This window comes from Vulpes lagopus, chromosome 9 (genome assembly GCF_018345385.1).
Source record: "Vulpes lagopus strain Blue_001 chromosome 9, ASM1834538v1, whole genome shotgun sequence".
NCBI lineage: Eukaryota > Metazoa > Chordata > Mammalia > Carnivora > Canidae > Vulpes > Vulpes lagopus.
In genome coordinates this window covers 76,477,355-76,493,753 of record NC_054832.1, presented here as the reverse complement: position 1 = coordinate 76,493,753, position 16,399 = coordinate 76,477,355, and the positions used below count along the sequence as shown (strand labels likewise).

Sequence of the window (16,399 nt, the reverse complement as noted above, 5' to 3'; positions counted from 1 at the left end):
CCACTCTTAACAAGCTGAATTGGAACTCCGGTTTTGTAACAAAACTTTGCTATCTAAGGTGACTGGGTACTAAGCTAGTCTTCTAAGCTTTTTAAGACTTTCTTTCTTTAAAAATATCACTAGTTGGGAGATATAAATGTCCTCAAATTTTAAATAATCTCACAGAGTTCATAGACTTTAGCAGAAGACACCTTTGCTCCATAGTTCCATCATTGCTGAATTTTAGAACATTACACACCAAGAAGACTCCCCTGCCAGGCTAAGAACCAACATTTGTGCAGTATTTCTTCAAAAATAAGAGTTCAAAAAAAAAATCGTTTTCTAAAAAATTGCTCAAACACAACCCTATCAAAAAAATATATCAATGTATTTCTATAATAACTAACTCTAGCTATATTATAAGGTAATTGAACATTTTAAGAAAGCCCTTTGTATGCTAACAGGTATCCCTCTTATTTTATGAATAAAGAGGGAAGAACTATTAAATTGCCATTCCAAAGGCATAAAACCTGTTCCAGGACAAAATTTTCTAATGCCAGAATATTGTATTTTCAGAAAAGGTACTTGTATGATATTTAATGATGGGAATATTACTCTAATTACTAATAAAGTGATAGTAATACAGAATTATAAGAGATTTATTTGTAATCTACTACAGACTTACATAGAACAAAAATTATAGCATCAAATAATTTTTCTAACTTCATTTTTCAGTCATTTTATACACACTGATTTTTGCTGCATTCAACTGAGCAATTCAGGTCAATAAACTAACAGCACTGAGGAAGAGACATGTCAATATGTATCTACTTATCAACTGCTTTCAAACCAAAACTATAGATAAGAATACTTACTTATCAAAGCTATCACTATTTTTGATGAAGCTCTCCAATTTTTCCTTGGCATATTCCACCACATCTGAATGAAGCTCAATCCCATGATTTATTCCAAAAGGACCTGCAATTGTAGCAGCAGCATTTTTATAAAATATATTTTTATTTATATACATATATATATATATATAAAATATGTCTTTACAGAGCTTTTTTAATTTCTGCTCATTTATTTACCACAAGAGCATTTAAAGGCTCAAATATGTGCACATCTACTGGCCAGACTTAAAAAGCTGAATGGAAATCTCACTATTTACATAGCTTTAATTTAAAAAAGAAAGAAAAAAAAAAAAAAAACAAAGACTAAGTTACAGAGAGTACTCTCAAGGGAGTAGCTTATCTGTCAGGACAACACTGACAAAGAAATAATCATATTCCTATATACAGTAAAAGTTCATTACCATCACATTTTTCATTTATCATTTGTTAAAAGTTTGAGAATTCTAAAATGCCTGAAACCATGTGTTAACACAGATGCTATAGAAGTTATCTCACATCACTCCATTACATGCTAAATTCTTGGAGTGCCAAGACCACATTCTAAGCCTTTAAAAGGAGCTCCCAGTGTCTAGCAGAATGTGACCACTGAGACACTTCACTGCAGAGCTGATTTTACTTTCCTGTTCTAGCACACTTCACTTAGTATTTCTTTTTACCCAAAGCTATGGATAAGTGACATTCTAGGAATGAGGAAAAGGAGAGCTCTCTCAGCCCAGGAAGTGGTCATGGTATAATCGCTGAGAATATGACCAACGGGATTCACATTTCCTAAAGCTACTGTGCATTACTGCCTGCCCTAGGATGTACATGAAAGTAACACACAATCTCATCTAGTTAAGTGAGTTGCTTTTGAACTTCCAAAACTGAGCCAAACAGGGTTTTCCACCCTACATTTTTGTTATATTTTTATTTTGAAATTGGTCTCCTAGGAAAAAAATGTGTGTATGTATTTATTTTCCCTATCTTATAGGTACTTATTTTCTGTATCTTGCATCTTAGGAACCAATTAACTCAATATGCTCCCTACTGAATGCCATTAAAAATACAATGTAAGTGGAGTTCCAATGACCTCTAAGATTTTTTTAAATAACAAAAAATCAGTCATCAATTATCATGTTTGAATGGTCAGAGGACAGATTTAAAAAAAAAAAAAAAAAAGAGTGATCTAGAACTACCTAACTATAAAAAATAAACCAAAATGTTTAGAGACTATCTTTAAGCCAAAATCAGATAATCCTTTAACCTACTACATTTGTATCAGATTGCATTTGATTGGTATTATTAAAAAAAAACCAAACTAGTTCTACTTGAAAAATGTACTCAGGTAAAAAGGTTAAATAAAACGGTATTTGATCCATCAAAACACAACAGATAGAATTAACTCCCTTTGTAATGTTTTTTATACTTTCAAAGTAAATTATTTTGATCTATGCAATCCTAAATGTTTTGATTTTTTGTTTCCTTACAGTTGAACTACTGGTCTTCATCTGAAAACTGAAACATCCATCTGAGAGCATTTAAGACCTCTTGTAATTCCTTATTATTACTGTAAACTGAGTCAAACAAAAATTTGCTGTTTTCAAAAATAAAAATGACCTACAATATAAACTTACAGAAGAACACATGGTGACATCTCTTTTTAATTTATACGGAATCTGAATATTTTGATAACTTGAATTTCCACAAGGAAACAAAGAATACTAGGAAATCCTGAACAGAGTGTCCCTCGTTTTAAAAAACTCAAATTAGGGGCACCTGGGTGGCTCAGTTGGTTAAGTGTCTGCCTTCAGCTCAGGTCATGATCCCAGGGTTCTGGGATGGAGCACCATGTCAGGCTCCCCACTTGTGAAGAGCCTGCTTCTCCCTCCCCTTCCTGTTCATGTTCTCTCTTGCTCTCTCTCTCAATAAATAAAATCTTAAAAAAAAAAAAGAAAGTTAAAAAAAACTCAAATTAAACCACAATTATTTAATATTATGTACATTATAAGGAAAATACTGGTTGATGAATTTCTTTTACCCTTTTAATGGTGATCCATTTAATGTAGAACAGACTTTCATATTTTTATCATCCATTAATAATCTAGCTAATCACCTATTTTTATCAAAACAAAACAAAATTAGGGCTAAATGGGTAAAAGATCAATGAAAAGCATCAATACTATATAATTTGACATTTCCTGTTAAGGCCAAATGCATAAGCACTATAATAAAGGTGTCCAGTAAGGAATCTGAAAATTAAGTTTCTATTCAGTCTTTCAAACTGCTTTCTTAACAAAGAGAGTTGACTTTCAGAGTTCTAGAGCAAAGGGACTACACAGGTTGTTCATCACTGAAAGACACCACTGGTCTCTTTTTCTTTTCCTTGCTTTCTGCTTATTGTCTAAAACCAAAGTGGCAAGTTTTGGAAATAAGGTTAAAGTTCATTAAGAAAATTTCTTAAGAATTTTTTTCACATTACTTATATTTCATAGTACTTTGATATAAAATGAAAACAATTTTATTAACATAGAAAGGATATGGCAATATCATAAACAGACAAGCAGAATATTCTATGTATTAACTTCTAGTGCAAAAACACCATTTATGACTTTTAATGCATGGAATTAATTTAAATATCACAGACATATCCTTATCATAAACTGAATAATAATTTACATATTGAAAATAAATTTAAAAGAATGCATTATTAAAAGGTAGAATTTAAATAGCAATGTCACCAGTATCTCATTTATTTAGAATATGATATGCAACTAGAACACATCAAGTGTATGATAAAAATGTACTGTGACACTGTTTACTACAACTCATATTTGGCATCTATATTAAATAGAACAGAAAAATAAAACACAAAAAACTTAAAGTATACATAGCTACCTCTAGGAAAGGGACTAAGCTCTAGGGTAAGAAGGAGACATTTCCATCATTACACCTTTTTGTCTAAAATCTCTGGACTATACCCATATGTAACTTTTTCAATCAAAAAATAATGGGCTTATTAGAAACGACAAATACCCACCATTTGCTTTGATGTAGATGGAAGTGGAGGGTATTATGCTGAGTGAAATAAGTCAATCGGAGAAGGACAAACAGTGTATGTTCTCACTCATTTGGGGAATATAAATAATAGTGAAAGGGAATAGAAGGGAAGGGAGAAGAAATGTGTGGGAAATATCAGGAAGGGAGACAGAACATAAAGACTCCTAACTCTGGGAAACGAACTAGGGGTGGTGGAAGGGGAAGAGGGTGGGGGGTGGGGGGGAATGGGTGACGGGCACTGAGGGGGACACTTGACGGGATGAGCACTGGGTGTTTTTCTGTATGTTGGTAAATTGAACACCAATAAAAATTAATTTATTAAAAAAAAATAATGGGCTTGGGGCACCTGGGTGGCTCTGTCAGTTAAGCATCTGCCTTGGGCACAGGTCATGATCTCAGGGTCCTGGGATCAAACCCCACATAGGGTGATGGGGCCAAGGGGTGTGTGTGTGGGGTGGGGGGGGTCCCTGCAGGGAGCCTGCTTCTCCCTCTCTCTCTGTGCACTCTTCTCTCTCCCAAATAAATAAATAAATTTCAAGAAAGGAAGAAAGGAAGAAAGGAAGAAAGAAAGAAAGAAAGAAAGAAAGAGAAAGAAAGAAAGAAAAAGAAGAAAGAAAAAAAGAAAGAAAGAAAGAAAGAAAAGAAAAGAAAAGAAAGAAAAAAGAAAAGAAAGGAAAAGAAAAGAAAAGAAAGGCTAGTCAAAGAGATAGCAGAAAACAAGATTTTCAAATTAATAAAAGAAACAGTAGAAAATAATTCTGACAGGAAGGTACAATGGGAAGGTCAATGAAAAAAAAATTAAATGGTATCCAAAAGACAGTATTCGTCAACACTTTCTAACACCATCTAACAGATGAAGCATAAACTTAATTTTGTATTCAATAGCTTTCAATGCTATTTTGTATTTGACAATGTGAAGAAGTTTTTCTATAAAATGATAAAGGCATCATTTTTGTAATATCTATTAGAAAAATAAAAGTACTAGCAGTTGACTATTATCTTTAATAGTGAAAACATTAGAGAAAAAATAGAAATATACACAGAAGTCAAAGTTTATTAAGACAAATAGTTACTAGAAAAACCTAGGTAGCCTCTGTAATATTAGACATGATTTGTAAGGCTGGCAAAGGCCTATTTATTAAGAGCAATAATAAATATAACAAAATCCCAATATTGGAATTCCAATAAAATCTACAGACTATTTTTCCTTTGTAGCAGTTGGAGCTAATCTAGCTCATTTATCATCTATCAGTCAATAATTAAAGCATAGAAGTTATATAAAGGTCAATAATTATCAGGTTTAGGTGTCTCTACAATAACTAGATCTTTTTACATCAATGTTGACCCTCTGTGACAGCCAATACTACAGCTTCCTTCTCTGAGACACCCTGAAAGGCTGTTTTGAGTATAGTATGGAGGGTAGAGCTGGCCTAAGGCAGTCCAGGGAAATCAGGAGAGTTCCACACAATGTTTTAATGAAGTTTTTAGCACCTTCAGTATTTTGTGTAAAGCTAATTTACAGAACACAGCCACAGCAAAAACTACTTCCTGAAAAGTAACTAGAAGAGCTCTCAAGATGAGCTAATTTAAGATCCATCATTTCAACTGAGGACTCAGATCTGCATTCCACGGAGCAGTAAGAAAAAGAGTAGATTTAAGTTTCCAATCCTGATTCCTTCTCCTAACAGCTTTATAATCAGAGACCAGTAACTTACCCTTTGAAGTCTTTCCTATTGCATAAAATGAGTTCCTGGGAAAATCAAGTAAATTACATAAAAGTGCTTCACACACTATAAAGTATAGTATGGGTGCAATTTATAAATCATCACGTGCCCTCTCTTTGTATACAAAACTGATTAGTTGTAGAAGCAAAATCCTAACCTCTAAATAGTTCTTAACCCTGACTGCATATGTGGGAATTTTTGAATTATATTTAAAAGTAGATTAAATTTAATTTGATTTCAACTGTAAATGCTTGGCTGCCACCCCAGACAGGCAGAGGGAATCTCCCAGGGTGTGACCCAGGCCCAGCAGATAACCTTAAATGCAGCCCAAGTTGAGCACACGAGCCACATCCTCCCAATTTTTAAAATCTCTTTGGACTACCCAAATCTCTGCTCTCATCGGTAAAGTGTTATCAAGAGTTAGTAACTACAAATAAAAGCATTATGGATAAAACTAAGTTTTTACCACAAGAGGGAGCACGTGAATCAGTTACTTGATTTCTATGACACTAGGGTAATGTTTCTCATAAGAACCGAAATATATAATGTAAAAACATCTTTTAATAAATTCCAATGTCATTTTATTACTAACTTCAGTTGTATAAAATAAAGCATCTTTGGGGAAGATTTATAAATAAGTTTATAAGAATTCAGAGACAGTAACAGGTAAGCAGACAGTATTAGGTTTCACTCTGAACACCTTGAAGTGTAACAAAGAGACAAAGAATAGTGCAAAGGTAGATAAAGCAAAGGGGAGTAAAAGAAATCAGCAAAAGTTAAGTTAATCATTAACCAGATACAAAGAAACAGACCTCATGAACTGACACTTAAGATACAATTAATTTCTTATGGTTTCTCCATTCTATCACATTACACAAAAAGAGCACATTAAAGAAAAACAAACACTGTCAAAATGTTTACTGAGTCTGGCCACGTTAGGGTAACCATTCTGAAGCCAGCCGGATATATGTATGACGACTAGACTGGAGACTTGGTTCAGGAAAGACCTCATGAAGCAAATCCTGAAAAATTTTCCAGAAAGTTAAGAGTTCCAGTCCCTTGAACTCCTCTCAGCTGATGGATTTATAAGTGCTGCTTTTCTTTATTATACTTGAATCTTAAGATCTATGTTGACACAAAATCTGAACATACTGGTTTACAGAAAATGAATCCAAGCCCCTATGTAAATTGCATGTCTAAAATATCAAAAACAAACATCACAATCAGCTCATTTACATATTTCCACTCAGCAGGCTAATACTCAAGTCTATATGTTCACAACTCATGACTATCTCATACATCTAGTGGAACATCAAAATACAGATTTAAGTTTCTATGACAGTAAATTCAGTAAATAAAGAAAAAGTTGTGCTCACCTATAAAATGGAAAATAGGTTTAAAAGCTAATTTAAACAGCTTTAGTTCTTGATCTATATATTCTTTTTAATTTCCCCTGGAAGCCGTTTTCAGCAGCTCTTTCATTCCACTGGGTTTTTATTTGTAAAATATCTGAAGAGATGCTGGGGTCAGCATACTGACCAATTCACAAAATAAATAGTGAACTAAATGAAAAGAATGGCCAATGCAATTGACATCACACTTCTACTACTAGTTCAGAGACGATATGAATAATTTCAAGGTTATAGGATGTGTCTTGTGCACTGCTGTATCCTCAGCAGCTGGCACAATGTTCAATATAGTAAATATCTTTTGAAAGAATGATAAAGTATAAAAATGTAGCTATGGTCCCAAACTTAAAGGATTAACAGCCAAGACTGAGGCAAATGAAATATACAAAGCCTAAAACGTATATTTTTCATGTCTTAATTTAAATATAAAGTACACAGGCGAAAGTCATTAAGTATATGTCAAATTTTTTTTATAGTTATTATCACAGAATGAGGCATTCCACAGAAGACTTAGCAATAAATACATTCCACTCAAAAGAAATTTCTTAGTGATTTCAGCTGTGATAGGAATCTTCTAAAATGCAATACATCTTTTCCTTTATGTACCTAAGAAAATTATGACTTCAGGTCAACTATAATCATACGAGTATTATGCAATGTCGAGGTATTCTAGGCTCTATGAATCTATTCCTGAAGTGGGGAGACAACTAGATAAAATAGAGAAAAGGAAAACCTTTTAAAGTATGCCTTTTGAGGGACACCTGGGTGGCTCAGGTGGTTGAGCATCTGACTTTTGATTTGGGCCCAGGTCATGAGATCATCTCAGGGTCATGAGATCGAGCCCAAAGATGGGCTCCATTCCAGCCATGGAGCCTGCTTGGGATTCCCTCCCCCCTCTCCATTAGTCCCTCCCCCCACACAAATGCAGCGTTCTCTCTCTTTCTCACTCGCTCGCTCTCAAAAAAATAAAAATAAAAAATAAGAGTATGCCTTTTGATTCTTTTGGATTTTTTTAACCCTACCAATATGTTACCTATTTCACAAAACATAATTAAAGAGAGAATAGATTCTGATATTCAGGTTTCCACCTGAGTCATTTTTGGTAGAAAAAAAGTACCTTTCAGCAGAATGAGAAACACAATAGGGTGAAAATTTAGAGAATGGAGACAGAAAGGAACAGTACAGCACAACCTGCTGCTCCTTCTAGTTCTAGGACCCATTTCTGGCCCTTCCTGGGCCATTCTCAGGCAAATCTCTTAATATTTTGGAAGCTCATTTTCTCTTTTATAAGATAAAGCAAATAAATGAAGAGGTTAGGTTTTTAGGAGTTAAGATTATTTTAACAATTTGAGGTATGTGAATGTACATGTTTCCCTAAGTAGCAATGGTTCAGCATTTAGTAATTCAGTATTTGCAGACATGTGCACAAATGGCTTTAAAAGCTACCATGTACAGGGATGCTTGGGTGGCTCAGCAGTCGAACGTCTGGTCTGCTCAGGGCGTGATCCTGGGATCTGGGATCAAGTCCCACATCGGGCACCTTGCAGGAAGCCTGCTTCTCCCTCTGCCTGTGCCTCTGCCTCTCTCTCTTCCTTTCTCTGTGTCTCTCATAAATGGATAAATAAAATCTTAAAAAAAAAAAAAAAAGAAAAACCACCACGTACTGATCTCAAGTTTACAAATTTTAAGGTGTAGTGAATTCACAAATAACAGGGATCAACTGTATTTGATAAAACGATAATCTGAGTTGGGTAGAGTCAATCCTAAAGGTAAATAAAAACTCAAGATGCACAGAGAGAATCACCTAAGATTTTTCACACCACTGAAGGGATTGCTTTACAACTTTGAAGAACAGTGTGAGGAAATACAACCAGAAATTATTATGAAAACCTTAAGATTTCTAAAACCTGTACTATTTCCTAATATTTGATATTTTTATTACCATTTGTTACCCAATAATAATTAGCAGTAATATCCCAAACACAAAGACCATGTTTTGATTATTAGAGGTAGCAGCAATGAAAGAGACGGTTGAGTAATGAGTTCCACTCCATACCCAGAAGCAAGAGTGGGGAGAAAACCCTACGATACAGAAAAATAATGGCAACTCAATACAGGGTATGTTGGCAGAAGAAAGGATGCAGAGAAGCCTAACTGGGACTAAGAAGAATGGTTTAAACAGCAAGTAGCCTTACTGATTTCAGAAAATATGACTAGTCTAAATGAAATGGTTCTTTTCAAAACAGATTTACTCAGAGCCCAAAATAAAGCACATACCAAGAGCCTTTGTAATTCCTAAAAAGTAAAAACAAAATATTCAAAAAAAAAAAAAAAAAGAGGAAAAACTGAGGGTTGGTTTAATACAGAAAATATACTCTACAAAGAGAACCCTGAGAACCTACAGAATATGTTTTGTCTTAACAAAAAGAAAGGGGGAGGGGAGCTGAAGAACACTCTGGATCTTCCTGATTGTCTGGCTCACAGTGAGCCAAGAGATTTCTAAAAAGAGGCGCTTAAAAGAGCATGAAAAAACATTTGAAAACAGTATTTCTGATAAAGGGCTTGAATCAAAATCTATAAAGAACATTTACAACTCAATAAGAACACCCAACAGCTTAATCAAAAAATGGGGAAGAAATTTGAAAAGACATTTAATTAAAGATACAGGAATGACTAAAAAACACAGGAATAAATGCTCCTCCACATCATTAGAAGTGCAACTTAAAACCACAGCAAGATAGCTACTATGATAGCTACTAAAAAAACAAAAAACACACAAGCACCAGTGAAGATGTGGAGAAACTAGAACCATTGCAGTCATTTTAGAAAATGCTTTGATAATTTCTTTAGAAGTTAAACAAGGGGTGCCTGGGTGGCTCAATCGGTTGTGTCCAACTCTTGGTTTAGGCTCAAGTCATGATCTCGTGGATGTGGATGATGCGATTGAGCTGGGATTGAGCCACGCTCAGAGGGAAGTCTGCCTGAAAGATTCTCTCTTTCCTGTGCACAGGCTCCCTCAAAATAAGTAAAACTTTACCAAAAAAAAAAGTTAAACATAAACTTAACATAGAACCAAGCAATTCCACTTCTAGGAATCCATCCAAGAGAAATGAAAATGGAGGGCAGCCCGGGTGGCTCAGCGGTTTAGTGCCGCCTTCAGCCCAGGTTGTGATCCTGGAGACCAGGGATCGAGTCCCACGTCAGGCTCCCTGCATGGAGCCTGCTTCTCCCCCTGCCTGTGTCTGTGCCCCTCTCTCTCTCTCTCTGTTTCTCTCATGAATAAATAAAATCTAAAAAGAAAGAAAAGAAAGAAAAGAAAGTGGATGTCCACCCAAAAATTTGTACGTTTTGAATGTTCCTAACAGTATCATACATAATACTCAAAAAGTGGTAACCCAAATGTCCGTTAAGTGGTGAATGGACAAACAAAATAATGTATGCCCATACAGTGAAGTATTATTCAATCATAAAAAGGAGTGGAGTACTAATGCATGCTACAGCAGCCCTGAAAACATAATGCTAAGTCAAAGAAACCATACACAAAAGCCAGTATACTATATAATCCTATTTATATGAAATGTACAGAAAAGACAAATCTATAGAAACAGAACATAGGTAAATGATTGACAGGGGCTGGGGTGGGGATAAGGAGTGGATTCAGCAGGGCATGGGGGATCTATTTGGGGATGATGGAAGCATTCTCAGGCTGGACTATGGTAATGTTTTTACATAACTGCAAATTTACTAAACTCACTGAACTGTACACTTAAAATGGGCAAACTTTATTGCATGTAAGTTGCATCTTATTAAAGGGAGAAGGTGGGCTAAAACAGGAGCTAAAAAATAAGTATCTTGATTGAGTCAAAGGCAATCTAAGGGCAGCTGAATAAGGACCATTTAATAACGTCTGGTAAAGAGATAAAGACTATGGAGAACAAATATGATAGCAACATGTAGCTTACCTAACAGCCTTTTGGACAACACAGCAGCATTAGACAATATAAGGTGGTTGCCTGTTGATCACACGAGCTTGCCAACTGTTTCACCTTTAGAAACTAATGTAGTGCTGAGGTAGTGGCAAACATAATATTGGAATGCTTCTAGCAGTTTCTCCAGTCATATCTATTAACTCAGGAACTAGTCAAGTGACTAAGAAAAAGCCATTAAGTTGGATGAACTCTCATATTACAGGTTTCGTAAGAAAGCTATAATTTTTATATTATGGGTATATAAGAAAATGGGAGTGAATCTCTAAGCAGAAAGGATCTAAATGGAAAACCATCCCTACCTGAATCAAAAGATGATCAGACCAACTTGCTTTCAAGACCTGATATTCATAACTCACCTCTGGGAAACAGAGGACTTAGGAGCCCTCGTCTCTTGGACCAATTTTTCAATGGGATTTCCTAGGTATGGGAAAGACAGTATTGAGAGAATTAAGCGCTTGATTCTTTGTGAAAATCCTTAGTTCTAGGAGGAGTCTTGAGAAACAAGTGAACAAGAATTTATCTTTACTGTAAAACCAGAAGTTGTCTAAATGAGGCACATTAGGAGTTGGAGTGATCCATTCTCCAGGTCTGGAGCAAAATAAATTAATGTTATTCCACTTATGAATAACTGCCTCAGGTGTACTTCAATCACAAGAAATGTCCTGAAGATAAACCGAACTTCCTGACACTGAACAAAAGCTCTCACAAGACGGCTTCCCGTCCTCTACAGGTGTGGTTCCAGAGGGAGCAGCAGGGGCAACCCGCCAATGAGCATTTCTCCTATCTGTATTACCAAATCGCAGACACCCTGCTCTCCCTGCCTTAGCCCTTAGCCACGGTTCCTCCAGAGCATGCTCAGCACGTCGTCAGTGAGAATCCCTGCCTATGGTGAGCACCTGTCATTCCTATCTTGTGACTAGGAGACAAGCAGGGCTTAGAGCCATGATGTTACAGTTACTCAATAAGGACAAAACTTCTGTTAGTAAGGTCACTGTGAAGCAACAAAGCCAAATCTGATTCACTGTACTCAGATATTGTAGGGAACATGTAAGCACCTTTCTCTGGGTCCACCTCCTTGACTTAAAACGCTCACAGAGCAAACCATAAAAAGAGGGGGGAGGGGCAAAAGCATTAAGCTTCCTCAGAAGCTAGACAGATCCAAGATTTATTAGCTGTTAGTAATCACTGTTTTACAGACTGTTCTTTCTGACTTTCCTTCTTTAAAGAGTTCTTATCTTTCTCACCAAATGACCATTTCCCATCAAAAAGAGTTGAACTTTATCTTGGTCTCGACCGCAGGGTCACACACAGTTATGACAGTTATTTGCATAATCGTGATACTAAAGCCTGAGAAAGAAATTACAAGAAAGAAAAAAAGCAACTAGAAGCCTATTTACACAGGTAAATAGGTAGAACTATTTACACAGGTAAATCCTGGAATAATGTCCAGTAACGATAGTCATACATGTAACTAAAGACCATGCCTCCCCGGAGCCTTATAACAGGGGGAAAATCTCTACTGCATTGTGGATCGCTTACACCGGGGTCTGTTTCTCCACGCAGCCCTCTGGTATGGTTTTCAAGTTACAATAAAGTTTGAGGTCAGCCTACAAAAGCATCTGACCACAGAATCTAATCTCTTGGAACAAAGACTGAGGAGTAAAGTTTAAGGGGGCAATTCCATTGCTAGCAAGGTTGCTAATTATGACCTCCGCCCCCCACTTCCCTGATGACCTCTGGCTAAGACTGACCTCCCTCGGCAGGAGTCAGCTGACAGGGCCAGAGAGGTGGAGAGAGGGGGACACAGGGTAACAAGTGATCTGAGGCTAGGCAGACATGCTAGGATGCCTGGACTCCAGCCTGAAGTTGCCAGAACTGGTCAAGAAATGCACTTTCAAGAAGGAAACTCTTTTTTAAAAAAAAAAAAAAAAAAGCTCTACTTACTCCCTCAATTAAGTTCTTTCAATTTGGACAGAGTCTCAAACCCTGAGATCCCTTTTTCAAAAGTTAATAGATTATGTGGGGTTCCCAACCTGCAGAGAAATTCCTGTCTCAGGAATTACCAAATTTAAATGTGAGCTGATTTCCTTCTTGGTAAAAATAATTGGCTACTATTTTTAGGCATACCATTATGTATCAGAAACTTAGTAGTGGGATGAAATAGACTGTTTTATGTATTAGGAACTGACTCCTTTGTTTTTATGAAATAAACTGCAGGTTCCATGACTAGGAAAGAAAGTAAAGAACTGGTTAATATGTAAGAAAGAGGAATTTCAGGCCTGAAAATGCCTTAAAAGTCACTTCATGTGGCTAAAAAATTTATTGTCAAAACTAGGACTTTGGGAAAGACAAGGATATCATAAATACTGATGCTAGGACAAGAGAGAGAAACTGTAACTGTCTCAGCACCCTGGGACACAGAGTCGCCTCGCTAGAGTATATTCATTTCTCTATTCAAAATCCTTCAATGATTCTCCATCACTGCAGACTGAATTCTAAACCAGTCTCATCCCTATAACTCGGGCATTTGCCTAAACGGTAGCACTTATCACACTAGATGAGAATGGCTGATTTTCTTGTCTCTCCACTCCCACCAGTCTGACTCAAGGACAAGAGTCTAGGTTACAGGCCTTGAGGCTCTACCTTAAGGCTTGTCACACAGCAGCACTCAGGAAATACCAACTGGCTTAGTAAAAATAATGGTTGTTCACCCTCCAACATCATCCTAAGGTCTTAACACATATTTTCTTCCATCCATGCCTTTTCAACCCACATTCTGTATTTCCCAGGTGTCACTTCCTAGCTCTGTGACTTGAGGCAGGTTAACCTCTCTGTGCCTCAGTTTACTCACCTACACACATGGGAATCCTAATAGTGTGTACATCACAGGATTCTCAGGAACATTAAATGAGTTACTCTATGTGAAGTGTTTTAAACACCACCTCACCCTGACAGTAAGCACACAGTAAGCTTCTCGTAGGCAGAGCTATGTGTCCCTTTTGATCACTGCTGTATACGTGTACCAGGAATAATACCTGACAGAACAGACAGTAAGTATGCTGAAAGCTTATTGACATACACTTCTCTTCTGTTTTTCTCCCAAATACTTGCTCTGCCTCACAAGTGCCATATACTCTACACACACATACTCCTGTATTTCTATCAAAAACCTGGCACCATTCCCTTTAAAATGGGACATCGATGACTACTGAATTGTCTATGCCAGCAGTCACAACCCTGTACCCGAGACAGATTACATGATATCCCTGAGTTTCCTGCCTACCAGTTGTTCAATTTTAAGTACAGACAATGATTGGAAAAACAGTTCCAAGGGCTTCTTAAGCCTAGGATTAAATGCACAAGCTAACTTTCAGGGTCAGGGCTGAGAATAAAAAAAAAGACTACTACTATCTTGTGTTTCCACACTTAAGGAAGGAAGAGGACTACTCCGAGGATATACATTCAAAGACTGACAAATTTACAAACCCTGTAAATCATAAACAGTAACACAAAGCTTACTTTTTAAAATAAAATTTTACAAAAATAAAATTACCTAAAATTAAGCCCACCATTGTACTTAAATATCCGGTTCCACTTCCCAGGTTAAGAAAAGACAATCCTGGTTGAAGTTTCAATGCTTCCATAACTTCAGAATAAATGCAAGGTGCTGACAAGTGTATGTTCCCATGCTTCCAGGCTAAGTCTTTGTAAGCATTGTCTCGGTAGCCTTCCAAATAGTAATCTCCGCGATCAATCGCTCTGAAGGCTTGCTCCACTCTTTCAGTGCGGATATACTGAGCTTCTTTTAAGTTATCAATTAAGTCATCATTATCTTCCCCAGCACTCACAGCTCCTCCCATGATAGAATTCAAATCAAATCATAAATTTTAAAATGTAATAAAATTAGCAGAAATGGCTTCCAATAATGTAGTGTGGTTTGTTTTCCCTTTAATATTGCACTTGATTTCCAAAAATAAATTAATCCTGAAAGGGAAGAATAAAAATAAACAGGTTTAAATTAATGCTCACAGGAAAGTAATTCCAGTTTATTAAATATATAATAGTCATCATAACCACCATTTTTCAAGGACATACTCTGTTCTGGGAATGGTTTAAAGTTCCTTAAATCTACTATTTTATTGATTCTTCTAACAATCACAAAAGATAGCTTAAGTTTGATCTCATCTGTATAGATGGGAAATCTGGGACACAAAAGAGTTAAGTCACCTCATACTGTGAGGCCCAATATGATAGCCATTAGTCACATGTGGCTACCTAGACCAAAACTAATTAAAATTAAATACAATTTAAAATTCAGTCAGGAACACTAGCCACACTTCAAGTGCTTAATAGCTACACGTGGCCAGTCACTGCTATACCAAACAGAGCTGCTCTAGAAAGTGACACTGCTGGGACACAGTCCCAGGTCCTTCAGACTCCAAAAACCATGTTCTTAAGCATTAAGCCAGGTGGCCCTTAGAGTATGGTAAGTCTAGTTTAATATGCATGAATAACTTGATTGATTTAAAATTTCTACACTTAAAAAATCTAACACCTATATGCTAAACATCCTAAATGCACCACATAAATTCAAAATGTTAACACAAAGTAACATATTACCAACTGAATACAAAATATAAAAAATGAAACAAAACAGATCCACCTTTAAAATACACTCACATACAAGTACATATATATTAAAATTGTTTTATTTGGTAAACCCCGTAGTGATAAGGAGACCACAAATTTTAGTAACAACTTTAATAGTATAAGCACTAGAACATATGTTATATGTACAACAAACTTCTTTAAAGTCAAATTCAGCATCTTTAAATGAGACACAATTGCAATTTGATAAACTAAATAAAAATTTTAATACATCATAATGAATACAATTTAATTTTTATTCAACTATAGTCAATAAATAAATTCATACAATACTTAAATTTCTGAATTAATAAATCAGGAGAGGGGAAAGTGAAAACTGAAATGCTTCTGACCAAAAACAAGAGTTATGACAGCCAGGGCACCTGGGCAGTTCAGTGTTTGAGCTCCTGCCTTCGGCTCAGGTCATGACCCCGGGGGTCCTGGGATCAGGTCCTGCATCAGGCCTCTCACAAAACGCCTGCTTCTCCCTCTGCCTGTGTCTCTGCCTCTCTCTGTGTCTATCATGAACAAATAAATAAAATCTTAAAAAAAAAAAAAAAAAAAGAGTTATGAGAGCCTACTCTGGCAAGGCTGTACCCTCACTGTTGACTTTAGAGAAGAAAAGCAACTGATAACCTCGAGCTTCATCAAGGTCCTCACACCTCTGGCACCGAGCTGCTCCAGCACTACTGGGGCAGCTG

The 16,399-nt window shown here is 36.2% G+C and overlaps 1 protein-coding gene across 7 annotated transcripts in view; it reads right to left on the bottom strand.

Moving 5' to 3' along the window:
- PCMTD1 (protein-L-isoaspartate (D-aspartate) O-methyltransferase domain containing 1) overlaps window positions 1-16,399 on the bottom strand; it is a 66,188-nt gene that overhangs the window by 22,053 nt on the left and 27,736 nt on the right. For 4 of the 7 annotated variants that reach the window (XM_041768902.1, XM_041768903.1, XM_041768905.1 and 1 more), the window contains 2 exons: window positions 14,605-15,035; window positions 855-957 (listed from right to left, as the gene is read on the bottom strand). The exons of 1 other annotated variant lie outside the window; for it this stretch is intronic. In XM_041768902.1, coding sequence (XP_041624836.1) covers window positions 855-957; window positions 14,605-14,911 — 410 coding nt within the window. In that variant the 5' untranslated portion in view covers window positions 14,912-15,035. The remainder of the gene's footprint in view (window positions 1-854; window positions 958-14,604; window positions 15,036-16,399) is intronic. 2 more of the 7 variants (XM_041768908.1, XM_041768907.1) reach the window with 1 other exon arrangement.